Source organism: Camelus dromedarius, chromosome 3 (genome assembly GCF_036321535.1).
Source record: "Camelus dromedarius isolate mCamDro1 chromosome 3, mCamDro1.pat, whole genome shotgun sequence".
In the NCBI taxonomy this organism is placed as follows: Eukaryota; Metazoa; Chordata; class Mammalia; order Artiodactyla; family Camelidae; genus Camelus; species Camelus dromedarius.
In genome coordinates, this window is record NC_087438.1 from 59,412,751 (window position 1) to 59,428,709 (window position 15,959).

At 38.1% G+C, this 15,959-nt stretch overlaps 1 protein-coding gene across 23 annotated transcripts in view; it reads right to left on the bottom strand.

Annotated features, from left to right (window-relative positions):
* Window positions 1-471: 471 nt before the first annotated feature.
* The window catches only part of MEF2C (myocyte enhancer factor 2C), a 160,419-nt gene continuing 144,931 nt past the window's right edge, over window positions 472-15,959 (bottom strand). For 16 of the 23 annotated variants that reach the window (XM_031447986.2, XM_031447912.2, XM_031447936.2 and 13 more), the window contains 5 exons: window positions 12,184-12,356; window positions 10,634-10,657; window positions 9,624-9,753; window positions 8,876-9,011; window positions 1,288-3,394 (listed from right to left, as the gene is read on the bottom strand). In XM_031447986.2, coding sequence (XP_031303846.1) covers window positions 3,073-3,394; window positions 8,876-9,011; window positions 9,624-9,753; window positions 10,634-10,657; window positions 12,184-12,356 — 785 coding nt within the window. In that variant the 3' untranslated portion in view covers window positions 1,288-3,072. Of the gene's footprint in view, window positions 3,395-8,875; window positions 9,012-9,623; window positions 9,754-10,633; window positions 10,658-12,183; window positions 12,357-15,959 lie in introns of all 23 variants that reach the window. The other 7 variants (XM_064482298.1, XM_064482294.1, XM_064482315.1 and 4 more) reach the window with 4 other exon arrangements.

Genomic DNA, 15,959 nt, shown 5'->3' on the forward strand with positions numbered 1-15,959 from the left:
GTTATGTCAAATAATACCTCCTCAGGGCTCTGCCCTAAACTCCTGAATACAAAGGATTTATTGTGATAAAAACCCAAAACCACACTAGCTTTGAAAATACAATAAATGGTAAATTACAGAGAAGGTATAAGGGGAAAGATTGATGTCAATCGTTTACAGAAAGTGACTCATCACAATCAAAATTGTGCTTCTTCTCATTAAATCACCTTTAAAAAAATCTCAGATTATCCCTTTGTGTCTTGCCACCACTTTATCTGGATTCAACAGTGGAAACAAGAGATGACTGGCATCCATTTTCAAGTGATTCTGTTCTTTTCATGTTCTTATAAAACTATTGTCAGAACTGCTATAAATAGCCAAGGCTTCTGCTGGTACTTTAGGTTACTTTATCTTCAGCATTAGAAATTCCCTTTTTCTTTGTTGCTGAGGCAAATTGCAGGTAAAAAATTAATATGGCTATTTTTTTTCATATTTTCACATAATGACCCTTTCCCACCCATTGGTTAGTTTCTCCTGATATTGATAAAGTGTTTTGAAATGACAAAGAACATTTGTGACATGTTTGCATATTTTATACACATCAAGTTATAAGGATGGGTTGTAAGAATGGGATCAAGTCCATGGTGAGGAAAATGATTTTCTTAGTTTCCTCCCCCCCATGTATGAATATGTGTGTATGTGTGTTTTCAGGGATGATTTTCTGTTTTTCCTCTGCATAAATGTTTTTCTTTCATGTTCCATGGATACCTCGAGTAGTGGGATACATGAAATGGCTGACAGATTTTTTTGTTTGATTTCGTGTATAAAACGTTAGCACAAGGCAGGCTGGCATCCTATACGGACACAACCAAAGGTGCACTGTGGTCTAACTGTGGATTTCAGATCGAGTTAAGAAAAATATAGCCTAGTTCGTAAGATCTCTTGGCTTTTGCCACCCAGCGGCAGCCTTTTACAAGGAGAAACACATAGTAACTAAGCAAGTGAAAGCAAAAAAAGGGATAAGAAATGTCCTACACAAGACATAGCAGTGTTGATCTTACTGTCTGTCTTTTCTGCTGTGTATGTCAGCGTGTGTGATGGGAGCTGGATCGACAGATCTTCACATGCCTAGAGAAGGAATATCAGTCCTAGACTGAAATCTCTTTAAACAATATATATCAACTCTTTTTTTTTTTATGGCACTCACTTTTTAAAGGGTCTGAAAAGTAATCCCTTATAGACGAATATTAGACAAGAGTCATCATTATTTCCTGAAAAATTAAAAAAAAAAGGGACATAGAGAGGTGCTTTAATGGGATTTTTTGAAATGGCTATTAAATCTCTTTATTGAAGAAAAAAAAAATAGATGACATACATGCTTTATGCAGAAGTGACATTTGGGGGTCCTGACACACCGGGATTGTTCAACAGTCCTATATTGCTGACAAGATTGTTGAGGGTCAGTTAAAATAATTAAGAACGGATGACGAAGCAACTATCCCTTTACCTGCTTCCTTCTTATCTAGCACCCAGACTTTCACATTTTTCTTCTGTGGGAATTTATTACTCATGCATCGAGTAAACTCCATATCACTTATTTCTAGGGCAGTATTTGCAGGACATGTGACCCAACACAGTTCTCTACTCTGGGCATATTTCTTCAAAGCATTATCGAGTTCTAGGCTGAAAACCAACCGATAATTTAGGATACGGGCAAGATGAAGGTATGCACTTACTGAATTCCAAGATGCATGGTGAAATGGTGAGATCAGAAAGGGGCCCTGCATTTGATAAAAATGCAAAACAAAAACAAAAAATAGCATGAAAGAAACTAATTAGTATATACAATGGATGTCAGTTGACCCAGTAGATTGCCAATGGATTAAAAACAATTTAAGGTGTTGCAATGTGATATGTTCTAATCCCACAGGTTATCCTTTTGACAGCTGACCTTGAACTTATAAAATGTATGCAGAGTAAAAGAAAACAGAAAGAAAATAGTTACTCAAATGTGCAACTGCACAAATATACCCCCCTCCCGCTATTAAGATAACAAAACTTCTGCTATTACCATAATATTATATATATTAGAAAGCTATACACAAGCATGTTAATTTCACAGATTTTTTAAAAGATTCTTAATATTTTATATAATTAGAAATACACATTTCAAAAACAAAACTTCTACAAAGAGAAAACAGTTATCTTGGTTAGCAAAGCATGGAGTTCTTCATGGCTTAGGGTAGTGCTTTCTATACAAAAAGTCCTTTTTGGTTTTTTACAGGACTGTTTAAAATATTAGCGAAGCTATCAAGGGGGAAAAAACACATTTTGGCTTAAGTAAACTACAAAAAGCCACAAATGCTTTGCAAACTCTGTCTTACCTTTTATATGAAAATAAGCAAAATGTAATGTACATATTTTTATATTTTTATTTAATAAGAGATGCAGACCCAGATTTATTTATTTATTTAATTAAATACGTTAGCCCTCAAACTCTACATTTTTAAAAAATAGGTATGGTCCTCTTTTAATGGTCATTGATCCTTTTTCATGAGTGCCATACGCCAATGATGTGCCTGCAGGTTTGTGAGCGTTCTCGGGGTGGGTGTTAGGTGACCTGGTGTGTTCCTAACGTGTAACCGTGGCCACCCTTTGCCGGGTCTGTCCAAAACATCTATACACTTTTCTATATGTTGCATAACAGCTGCTCTCTCTTTCAGTAAAGATCTGCCGCTTTTGGCAAATGTTTCCTTTTGTCTATTTACATGTAAATAACGTTGAACCTGCAACATGACACTATCTATTGTAACATACATTTTGCAAAGGAGCACAACAGTGAAAAGAAGTTAGCCTTAAATCTATTTTGTACAAGTGTTCTGTTGTACAACTCAAGTGCTAAGCTTATCTCAGCATTTCTGTTTATCTTTATACTGTATCACTGAGGCAATTTAAAAGTACTTTTACAAAACAGAGTACCTGACTTTTTTTTTTCCACACACAGCACATATAATGCATATCGACCCCCCTTCCCCATTAAGGTATAGCACACACACACACTGCAAGAAAAAAAACTACTAAGTAATAATCTGATCATGTTGCCCATCCTTCAGAGAGTCGCATGCGCTTGACTGAGGGACTTTCCCTTTCATCCGGCGAAGGTCTGGTGAGTCCAATGGGGGAGTGGAATTCGTTCCGGTGATCCTCTCGGTCGCTCCCGTCGTACGAACTGCTGCAGCTGCTCAAGCTGTCAACAGGAGATCTCCCCGCCTCGTGGCGCGTGTGTTGTGGGTATCTCGAAGGGGTGGTGGTACGGTCTCTAGGAGGAGAAACAGGTTCTGACTTGATGTTGAGGCTTTGAGTAGAAGGCAGGGAGAGATTTGAACTCTGAGATAAATGAGTGCTAGTGCAAGCTCTGTAGGAGGAAAGGAAACCCAGTTACAGATGGAGGAGGCCTGGAGCCCCCAGGAACTCACAATTACATCAAACATCAGCTTAAAGACTTGCATCGACACCAGAGCATGCCCAGAGGGAGCAGAGCGTGCTTGGCAGCACTTGGGGGCATCGCCTTCTTACAGTGACTTGGGATGCCTTTGTTCATCTGCCCGGTAGCGATCACAGCATTTAACTGACCCAGGCCTCACGAGTCATACCTCCAAGTCTCTGACAGGCTCCCTTAATGTATAGGTTACCGGCTCAGGGAGGTTTTAACAAGACATGCGGGAAAAAGCATTTTCTATGTCCATGGAATTTCTCCCTACACCAGTTCCAAAATACAATCTAAGACTTAGGATACAGGGCTTAGCTTCTGAATTAAGACTTCTTTGATTTACTAATGCCTGTGTTTGAAAATTACTATAAAGAGCTTATTATGGATACAAATATTTCCCTAAATTTAATAAGCACATGCATACTAAGTTGCACAGTCTTCAGAGAAAGTGAACAGAGTCAAAATTTCAAATGAATAGAACTGAGAAAATGCTACATGTAACCATATCTGGTGAAAAGCTTGGGATACGGGAAAGATGGGGGAGGAGGCTGAAAATTATCTGCAGAAACTTTAAGGAGGGGCTTAAAAACACTTAGACTTCCTACCCAACTAAAACTGATAGTCTGACTTTCTTCATTCTTTCTCAGTTGTTTTTTCCCACAATGACCTCAATATTACTACTGCTAGTCTCTCCCTGCTGGGATACGAAGGAGACCACTCCTCTCATCTATCATTGTCATTAGTTGATGAATCTGGATTTGCCTAAAGGAAAGGTTGTTGTAGAAAAGGATCGAGTGTGATTTTATTATGTTTATAACCCTTAATCCTCATTTATTCCAGGACAGCGTAACTTGCCCTTCTTTCAAAATGTGGCTGAATTTAGATACTTGGAATTCTGGAGGGAAAGGCACTAAGCCCTTAAGTGTAGACCAGCCTTCACGATGGCTTTGTTCAGGATCAACCACAGTAACACTGCTGACATTGATGTGAAGATGCCTGCACTGTCCTTACATTCTGAGTGCACTGACAGCCACGGCTAGACTCAGTGTTATCTGTCCGCATTGCGAGACAGAACAGAACTCTCTTCTACTGAGGAGAGTCACAGTAAAGAATTATCCATACAGACACACCCATTTTCAACAAAGGAGAGCAAGCTCACCTACTCCTGTGTGTGACTGTGTTACTTTCTAATGGAGAGAATTAGAGGGCATTAAAAATGTCATTATGAGCAGTGAGAAAATGGGTATATATTTTGCAGGAAAAAGTGGAGCAACTTGGGGCTGGGTTTTTGGGAGATGCAGTTCAGGCTCGAGATGTACAGAGATATAAAATCAGTCAGAAATGAGTCTATCTTTGAGTGATGTTTTATACAAAAGCACCACCTACTGGCAAAGAATTACTTTCCTTCTCTTACTAATAAATGAGCTAATGTGGAGAATAACATGAAGGAGAATTATCTGTTTCCCTAACAAGTCTTTCTCTCTATGGCTTTTCTGATCTTACAGAATTCAAGCAGTCTTAGCATTTTTATCAAAATACTACATCGAGTGTATATAATTTTCAATCACCTGCTTATACTTTTTGTTATTTGTTGTTTTTATTTTATAGTCTATATTAGCATACTAATTTTCTAAGATTTTTAATTAAATAATATTTAAATCAAGAAGATACTAAAATAGGGGGAACACCTGCATTTCAAAGAGATTTATAGTGGTGGACTATTTTATCTTGGTTCAGAGTTACTTAATGATTCATTTTGATGTCAGAGGAAATCATCTTTTGATTTCTGGAAGGAAGAATTTCCCTGGCTCTGGATAAGAAAGACTATTTCACTAAAATTTAATTAAATGCTTCCACTATAAATCACACAACCGTTTAATAATGAACGTCAATTAAGAGTCTGAAAATAAAGTGGCATATCAATAAATACATTCATCTGCCTTCTGATATTTAGATGGTGTCCTCACAGACAGGGGTGATGTGGAAAATCAGAAAAAAAATATTTGGTGAGTTGGACCAATATAAACAGTCAATATGGATAAACTGAGCAAAAAATAAGAGAACCCAAATGCTGTTTATTTTATACAGCTTTTGGAAACCACATTATCTGCTTATCACTGTCTCCTAATGTCAGCTGGCTTGTATGGATTTTGCTGCATCTTTTCCCTATAAAAGGTGTAACAATAACACGTATTGTTTACCCCTTCCTATAAACAAATAGGCTAGTCCCTAAGATAAGATAAACTTAGTTAGTGGCATTTCATTTGACACTGAAAGCATTTATGAAGCATTTTGAGTAGTTCTGGGGACACTAAATCCACAGTAATGAATGGTAAGTGATATCTTGGTTTCAGCTTCATTATACTGTGGTATAGGATTCAAAACAGAATGAGGTTTAATTGGCTAGTCTCCATTATCAAAGAAAGTATTTTATTGAAAAGAAGAAGGGATCATTAAAAATCACTTAGTCGTCTATGTGCTCAACTCAGATATAAGCATGTTGGTCTACTTGTTCCTGAGAACAGAATTTTTATAGACACAGATCATTGTGAGATGCTTCTTACTGTGGGTGATAAAGAGGTGGGTGGGGAGACAGAAGCCACATGTGCAAGTTCCCATATCATGTCCTGCTGCAAACTGCCATCCCCTGCAGATGCCTTCCTTCCAACTGGGAAGACACCTACCTTCCCCCTATTGTTCAGAAATGAAACATTTCTTACTGCCTCTGCCTGGAAATTAGACTATCAAACTGTATTCAAATCAATCTTTTAAATGTCGTCTTTACTAAAAGTTCTCTCTCAGTATGTACTGAATACCTGCATCCACCAAAATGATGTACAGAAATGCTTCCAGAAAACAGGTTGCCCTTTTTTTTAGATGATAGGAGAAAAACACCAAAAAATTGAGGGTCATTTTCTCAAATACTAGTATTCAAATGACTTTCGCTAACCCTGGGTGGCAGCTCCTTCTGCCAGTCTTCCCTGCTCCCTACATCAGGTCAGTTTAGGCCGTTGATCTAACTTTGTTAGAGAAAATCAGATACTAGATAGTACAGCTTTGAAGATTTAAAGGTATTTCCACAAAAAAATACGAGAAGCTCTTTCTTGCTTTTTTTTTAATTTTGAGAAAGAATTATGGTGACCCTCTTGGGCTGCTGGGAGTATCTACACTGGGGGGCTGACAGATACTTCATTCTGCTTTGATGCTGTATCTGTCCCAAAGAAGGTGACTTGACTCCACCACACAAGTAGGTGGGACTACTTTGGCCTGGAAAATATCAATTTTTAAAAATTGATATCCATCATGAGGAAGAAGGGTAAGCTCATATATTTTACATAAATACTATAATTTGAGACTTTTTTTTAAGTTTAAGATTTAATTGTGTGAGCATAGGCTACTCCATTTGACGGAATCTCTTCCTGAAAACTACTGTGTGTGTGTGTGTGTGTGTGTGTTTGTAAGAGAGAGGAAGAGGAAGGATGGGAGGGAGAAAGGGAGGAGAGAAGAAGCAGTGAAGGCAGGCAAAAAGGCAGGCAGGCATTTGGGCCAAAACTAGGACTGGAAAGGGTATCTGTTTGAGGGATAAGGGAAGTGATTAAGTGCAATAGGAACCCATAGACTGGATTCAGAGTCAAATCATGCACCACGAGAATTGGTGTTGAAAGAAACTGGAACTAAACAAAATGCTTCATCCTTGGCTGTTGTAATTCAGTTCCTCTCTAGTCCGGGCCAGTCACTTCTTTCTCATTTACTGCAGCCACTATTAAGGGCAGCAGAGAATTAAGATTCTTCCCATGGAATAGAAGAGAATTTTAAAATGGTAATGTAGTTCAAATACAAGTGTTTTCTATGTAAAAATGCAAATTATCAGGTGTTATTGGGAACAAAAGAAAGCCACATTCAGAGAAACTAAGATGGCTTTTGACATTGTTAATTTCTAAGGAAATCTAATCCTAAAAAATGAGAAGTAAACAGCTACCTTTATTTTTGACAAGAAGCACAAACAGGGGATTCACTGCTGAATCACCCAAGTACAAGGCCACTTGAATGTATTTTAACAATGCCTGGTTGGTATGATGTACTTAGTGATAATTACTTGAAAAAGTTATTGCCATAAATGTCTATTTGGACAGTTAATCTATCTGGGAAAATTTAGATGTTATTCTAAAAACAGAAGTTCTGCTGCTGATCAATATGTAATATATCTTCAAAGTTCATCTTCCAAGAAAACACATCAACAGTGTCAAATGAATTTATTTCATTATTTACACGAGATGGTCGATTTTCAACAATAGGGGTTAGTGAGTAAAAAGCATAGTAGCAAATAGGGACAGGGTGAGAACTCCATGACCAGAGCACTAATCTACGTGAAGTCACTTCCACGTGGAAGCGAGCGGGGCTGGCGAGGGTGAGAGAGCAGCAGTGGTATCCATCAGTGACTTTTATTCTAATCAGTGTTTTCTCCTCATTATCTCCTTAGAATATGAACACAGAACTAGCTAACTATTCTAACTAAATGGCTCAGCGGAAAAGTAAAAGTGGGGGAAGGCATATAGAATGGTTCTAAAATATAAAGATGTGTTATCTTTAAATATTTCGTATCGTCCTAGTATTTTCTTTTGAAGATTAAAGTTTTAAAATTATTAATTAAACTGAAAGTCAGATCTTTGTTTCATGTTTTAAATTTTAAAATATCTATTTGTTTTACAAGTTGTATTGATGAACTCAGGGCTTTTGAAGATTTGAATCTTTCCATTGATAAATGACAGGAGTTATTTCTATAATAAAGACATATCTCAAAACTACCACAAGGGGGCAGAAATACACATCTGATTTCAGAAAACAACAATTTTTATACCCAAATTTAGGTAATTAGTATATGTCTGTCCATATATATACATATTTATATTCAAGTAATATCTGTGAATATGCAACTATACTGTGAGTACATTATAAATACATGAAGTCTGTGTATCCATGGAATAGCTGACCCTATGAGTATCAGGTTAACAGTAGCAGGAACTATGCAGTTTATGCCAAGTGAAAAGGATTCTCAAATATCTCAAAATCTTAAAGAGCTAATAACTATAAATGTTTTCTTATGTCCCACATGCGCTATGTGAAAACTTAACTAAATAGAAATTTATTATTGATAGAAGTGGAAACAAATATAGCCTAAACCAAAGGGAAATAACATACCTCCTTATCAGCGTTCCCCTCCTCTTAAAGAAGGAAAGTAATATTTAAGCTACTTGAAAGGTATTGGTTTGATAACTACTTTCAGATTTTCATAAAGCAGAATTCTACATCCTCTAATGGGACATTACAGCACATATTTAGAGACTGCCATTTGTCATTTAAAGATGCATTCTAGAAGTATGTTATAAAAGAAGTAATGGTGCTTACCCCAGTTGACTGAGGGCGGATGGCGGCATGTTATGTAGGTGTTGCTGTTGCCAGCCAGTTACTGACCCAAGATGAAGAGCGCTGGCCGTGTTAAACCCAGACAGAGATGACAGGTCTGCACTACTCAGAGAGTATTCTAGATCAAAGGATACAATAGAAGGGGAAATATTTAATTTGGTCATCATCAAATGGTGACTAGAATAAACAGTTTCAGTTTTTAAAATATTCTACTAGTGTTATTTAATGATGGTTAGTATACACTTTTTTTTATTTAAGGGGAAAGGGAGATGAAACATTAGGGACAATTTTAATTTAAAAGAGAAATATTATATACCAAAAAATAAGTATTCCATGAAAGCTTCAAAGTAGTACACCCTGCAATTCTAGTTTATTAAAACTACAATATGATATCACAAGTATGTTCCTAGTATTGATGATTTAGAAATGACTTTTAAACAATTCTGAGAAAAAGTAAGCTTTCTATTACATCGAAGAAATAACAGCTCATTTTCCTGGAAATTATTCTTCTATTTTGAATTCAGGTTGGGTTAATAAAACTTTCAGTCACTTAAGCAAGAAAAATGTGCAAATTCATTTTGTCTTCATTATGGATAGGCAATGGTATAGTGCTCTGGATACTACAGGTATTAAATAAAGCTTTCTAACAGACTAAAAGGTAATACCTTTTCATCTTGCTTTTTAATAAAAAGTATTTAATGTACTATTTAAACATAGCAAAGCTACTCACCGGTACCATATGTTGTTGAAATGGCTGATGGATATCCTCCCATCCCTTGTCCTGGTAAAGTAGGAGTTGCTACGGAAACCACTGGGGTAGCCAATGACTGAGCAGACTGGGAGTTATTTATCCTTTGATTCTTTTAAAGTAAATAAAAAGACATTTATTGATAGCATTTTTTTTAAAAGTTAAACATATTAGATTACAGTATTAGTTTTGCATATAAAGAGATAACTTGGTACAAATCTCATGAAATTAATCATTTAACATGTGTCTCTATGAACTCTGCCAACCCTATCATTTACAATCCTTCAAGAGACCAGTTGTTGCCATAGTAACCCATTACATCAGTATCTCCTAGGCAACTGAACTAGTAACAAGTACCATAGCTTTATTATGGGTAAAAACAGACTGTTGAAAACTGATGAAATATGTACACTGTACTTCCATTGTTTCAGTTTTTATTCAAATGCAAATTAAAAAAAATTAAAATCAACCATGATGGTTTTTATGTTCAGTTCTATATACAGCAGAGCAGATGGGTAGAGGGGTCATGCTATACTCTGGCCAGCAGGTGGTGCTCTGACCACTTTTTTCAGATTCTTCTAAACTTCCCTCAAAACTAGATGGCAAAGCAGCTAACGTGTATATTTAATTCCTTAAGGAGATTAAAGACTCATATAAATTTAAATATTTTGAGACTTTAGTTCTTAGAAAAATAAGTGTCTTCATGGTGTTAAATAACTAAGGATATTTTTTGTTTGTTACATTTTTACTGTAAGTCCTAAAATAAATCAAAAACATGGCCTGCACTTACAGAGGTTGAGACAGAAAAATAGATAACCTGACATTTCACCTGTGAGTGATACTTGAAATTAATGGTATTTAAATGCAACTAATGCTGACACACTATAGCAACTCCCGAAGTCTTTCCATCTTACTAGCACTACCACTCCACCTAAAGTCGCCTGGATTTCTCCTTGCAGGTGCCATTGAAGGGGAGCACTCTCACCACTTACCAAAAGCAGGTCGACATCCTCAGACTGAGAGCATGGGGAAGGAGTTTTATTAATTAGTGTCTGTAAATATTTGTAATTGGGCACAATCTTTTCAACAAAAGGAAAAGCATCTTCTGATAGACACAATAGTTTAAACAGTTTTAAAACCCAGACTCTAGAGATAACTCCTTACAAAGACATTCTTTGTTTCCTTTAATGAGCTGTTTGTCTCAAATGGGAAGACAATCTATCCAGTTTTCAGTACAGGTCAGTGTCTCAACGTTCGTTATTTCACCACCACATTTTAAAAGAAAAAAAAAAAAAGACTGTACGTTGAAACCCCACTTGCTGGAGGAGGGGGGAAACTGCACCTGGCTGCCAGGGAGACCTGACCTGGTGCTCACAGACTCCCTGGGAAAGCAGCAGTTTTAAGGGACTTGGAATAAATCTGCTGATAGAGACAGCCTGCCACGCATGGCCCACACTGCTTGGCTTTGGCCCTGTGGGAGGTTTTATTTATTAGACCCAGCCTTCTCCGAAGGGAACGTTGCATATTATGTGATTTTTTTTTTTTTGGTTGATATTCAAAATTAATCTGCACTGTGCCATAATAAACTAATCAGTTTGCAGGACTGTTTTACCCTGAAGCTTGCCACAGAGCACAGAAAGAAAAAAAATGTGTTCGCAGAATGATCTAAATTTGTCTACTGAGTCTTGGTTTTAAAGTATTCTCACTCTTAAGCAAAGCTAATTTGGAGAATATGGATGTAAGTCTCTTTGTTGCTGAATTTGGCCCCACAATATTATCTTCACCTTAGCCCTGCAGACCCAGGAGAAAGAAAAATGGTAGTGCCCAGGGACATTATTTATATTTCATAGTTATTTACTTATTTATTCTTACAAGTGCCACAACTTTTTTTTTAATGTAAAATATAACCTTTGTTCTCAAAATGCCTAGAATTTTAAAACAAGTAGCTTCTGAGAGCTCACTATGCATGAAGCACATCTATGGAAAGAGGAATTGAGGCAGTTGGTGTACAGGCATGTGATGTAGTAAACACTGTCACTGCAATATACCTAAGAAAAGAATTGCCAATTAACGGGAGAAAGCTCATTTAGAAATTATGGAAAAGCTGTTTCATTGTCAGCACCTCAAAGACATATTTATTTAGTTCAATACTGTAAAAATCTGTTATGAAATACCTCATCTGTGAGTCTGATTCTACCATTGGTCAAACCGAATGTCCCATAAGCAAAGTATTATGTAATGATTTTTTTCTAATTATAAGTTGGGAGCCTTAAAAGGACATGTTTTCTTTACCCCAGAACACCAGTCCTATAGAGCAGTTTATTGGATGTTGGTTTTTTTTTTTTTTTATCCCCCCATGGAAAAGGGAAATGCAAGCCAGTTACTAGAAATAATAGCTAAATCCAAACAGAGCCCCGGCAATAGCACTGACATGTTACTTTTCTGGGAGCATGTAAGTAGTTCATAAAGTAAGACAAGTGTAAGAACAGCAAAACATAAACAAACATTATCAACATTTATTTAAAATACAATTTTGCATTACCACTGATGGCATCGTATTCTTGCTGCCTGGTGGAATAAGAACTCGGAGATCTGGTTTACGGTTATTCATCCCTAAATTCATGGGAGGAGGAGATTTTGCTTGCATATTCTTGTTCAAGTTACCAGGTGAGACCAGCAGACCTGGTGAGTTTCGGGGATTGCCATACCCGTTCCCTGTTAACACAAAACAATGAAAGCACTCAGGAAAAAAATCTAGACTCAAAAATGTTTCTAGAGAATACAGTACATGAGGTTAAGAATAAAGGATCACCAGGGTGAGACTTAACAACATATCCTGGAAGTCCACAGGACCACTGACTTCACCTCCACGTGAAGAGCAGTCAGTTAGCTATTGAATATTCCTCTGAAGGAAGCCTAAAAACTCTTACAGCGAAGAGACCTAGCAAACATCACCTTGTCTGGAAAACAGCATATTTTTTTTTGCTATTACAAAAATCTGGGAAGAGAAAAACAGTATGAAAAGGAATATATATATATACACACATATATAAACTAAATCACTATGCTGTACGCCAGAAATTAACACAAGGTTGTAAACTGAGTATACTTCAGTTAAAAAATTTTTTTTAATTGGGAAGAAACTGAGACAGTCGCTCAGGGTCTAAGAAAAGCACTGAACTGGTCCCGCACTTTAAATGACTGGCTCGGCAGACGCCGGCTGGCGTGACTCACTCTTTCGGTTCAATGGTTTGGGCTTTATTCAGTTTGTCTGTGTGTCCTGAAATGAAGAAAGGGCACACCAGCAAGACTATAAATCCTAGGACATGCAGGAGGAGCAGCAGCCTCTTACACGTTTTGCTGTTCACTTCCCCTTTCCTTTGAGCGGTTTCTCCCTATGGTTTTCTTCCGTCTGGTTTGCTCTCCTCACTAAGTTCAATGCGTGAACCTGAAGCCCTGCTTTCTCATTCACGCAGAATTTCAAAAAGCAGGACTCCTTCTCAGGAGCTGAAATGAGGGGATGATGTCCCCACTAAAGCGCCGACTCACGAGGCACCGGGACAGCCATCTAATGAGAGAGAACAGTACCGAAGCGGTTTTCCTCCGGTCTCTGATGTTTAGCCCCCTACTAACAGACAAATGTTATCTGGTGGTTTCTGTGTCTCAATCCAAAATATTCTGATCTGTGTGACAGGCGGAGCTGCAGAGGGAGCTGATACAGCCCGAACTGACACGGACGTCCTCCGCTGGCTTCCTCCACAGTCTCTCCTTGGAGAGTAGGAGAAACCAGCGAGCTGATTCAACAACCCTTGCTGGAAAACTGGCTAGCTGTTTTCTGAAGCTCTCTAAAGGAGACAGTCAAACCTCGTTATCGTCATCATTATCATTACTGTAAAACACAGGTACCTATTACCCTGGGACGAATGATACTGTGTGCTACCTAGAGGGGGTGCAGAGACCAGCCCTGCAGGCCCTTTGTGGCAACCCAGCACAGACATGTGTGAAACGTACAATCCAACACAAGACAGCCCAGGGTGAGGTGCCACAGAGCAATCCAGGTGAAGTGCTACTGGGTTCCCAGGAGGGAAGAGGTAATCCAGACAAGATTCACGGAAAAGGAAAGAACTGACGTGGGTCTTGAAAAAAAGAGAGGAGACAGTAAGATCTCTGGGCATGTGGCTGGGCACTAGGAAAGGGCTGAGAGGTGGCAGTTTACGCAGGACAGTCAGGGGCACTATGAAGATCTTGGGGAGAAGGGAACCCAGGAGAAGAGAGGAGTGTCGGAGACCCTGAAGGAATAGGCAGGTTGTGCTCTGGAGACGACAAGAGGTTATTTCAAGGAATTGCAGGCTTAACCTGTCTTGGGTTTAAATGGTGGACACGCAGCCCCTGAAGGCTGCAGAGCAGAGGCAACACAGGCTCTAAGTGGGCAGACAGATCTACTGGTGTTGGGATGTTCTGGCATTAGGAAAGCCTGGGAGTATGATCCAGCCTGGAAACGTCTGTGATGACAAGCTATGATGAGGAGCTGGGAAGGCAAAGCACAGGTATATTTCAGCAACTCTTTAAGGGAACATCTTTTCAGTTAGAATCTATTGAGGCACTACTCCATAGAACACACTGGGGTTCCTCACATCCCATCCATTTACCTGTCTCATTTTATGCATGAATAAACAGGATGAAGACATAATAAGTAACAACAAGATTAAATCTGTCAATTGGATTATGAGTAAAACTCTCCACTGTGGGGGGAACCCCACAAACTAAAACAAACAACTCTCCCCCCCCAAAATATGGCAAATACAAAGTAGGTACTTAAAAAATGTTGGTTGAATGTGGATATAAACCACTCTTTTATAATAAAATGTCAAGAAAATTAGCTAAATTCTCTAAAGCCAGCTAAGTATGTCAAAAGCCAAACTTTTTTTTTTTTCAGTTAATTTGGACAGTTTTCCTGTGGCAAAAGTTATTATATGAAATGAATACATTTACCTTTTTTCACTAGGAGAAACACAAACAATATGTTCACTTAGAAAAAGGGTTCCTCAAACGGAATGCTCAGAGCAGTTTTATATTTAATGTCTTCCTGAATCACTATTGTGACTCTGTTAGGGCTTTCGTTTTAATTAATAGGTTCCATCTGGGTAAAAAGGGAGTGAAAAACCATGGCTAAGTTCGCACCTTACTTTCCTGTCAGCCGGAGTTCAGACCAACAGACACGTTGAAGTGTATGTCACTTATCTGTGAAGGCTGCGTGAGAGCTGGTTTAAATAAACAATCAAATGGAAAATTAGCTGGGTAATTTCAAAAGAATGGGGGGAAGAAAAGTCAGTTAAGCAGTGCAGTGAAGCTTGAACAGATCAGAAGAAACTAAAACCCCGGCTTGGTAGATGCCGATACTGGTTTGCATGGAGGAGTTATTTTGCTAAAAGGAAGTAAAACCGCTTCATGAAATGTGCTGTCCTGTGATATGACCAGCCCTGGGCCAGTGTGCGAAAATGGAAGTGCCACGCTCAGGCTGAGAAGAGTGGTTTTTTTTTTTTTTTTTCTTTTTTTAAAAAAATATTTTCTACAATCAACTCTGAGAAATTCCAACAAAGCCTACCTCTTTTGGCTCACATTTTAAACAATGAACTGGGGCAACAGCAGGGGGGAAGAAAGCCAACATACATTACAGTTTTTCATCCAATAAATGCCTCAAAACTAAGAAAAAAATTGATTTGAAAAAGCACTCTATTTTCCTCTTGGAATATTTCCTGTTATTTGAAAATCATGCCGTTTTAGAAGATCAGTCACATATTTTAAGGTGTTTACATATTGAATGTAAAATATTTTGAACCACGATGACACTTCTTAAGTTCGTATTTTTAGAGCATCAAGTTATTTTTGAGAACAAATAAATTCTGCCTTTTACTGGTGGATTTCTGCTGTTTTTAGCATATTGTGCCAGCTAGCATTTTGGAGCCGTATAATAACCATTTCTGTTTCCAGCCACCAAGTTGTTATTCTTTTGGCATAATATAGATTCAGGAATGCAAGGCTGTGGATCCTAAACCAGTGATATAGAAACCTATCATTTGAAAATCAATGATGAATACATTCGTGTGGTTTACTGCTAAGAAGAGCCTGCATTTAAATGGGCTCGGAAACCGCGGCCTCCTCCTCACTCAGGACGCTGTGGCCTTGCGTTGGGGCTGCTGTCCTACCTTAAGATAAATTCACCCTAGAGAACGGTCTCTTTCAAAGTCCAGGGTCGGGAGGTGGGAAATGCCACCCGTCGATAAGTTTCTAAGATAGATTCCACCTTCCGTCATGCCC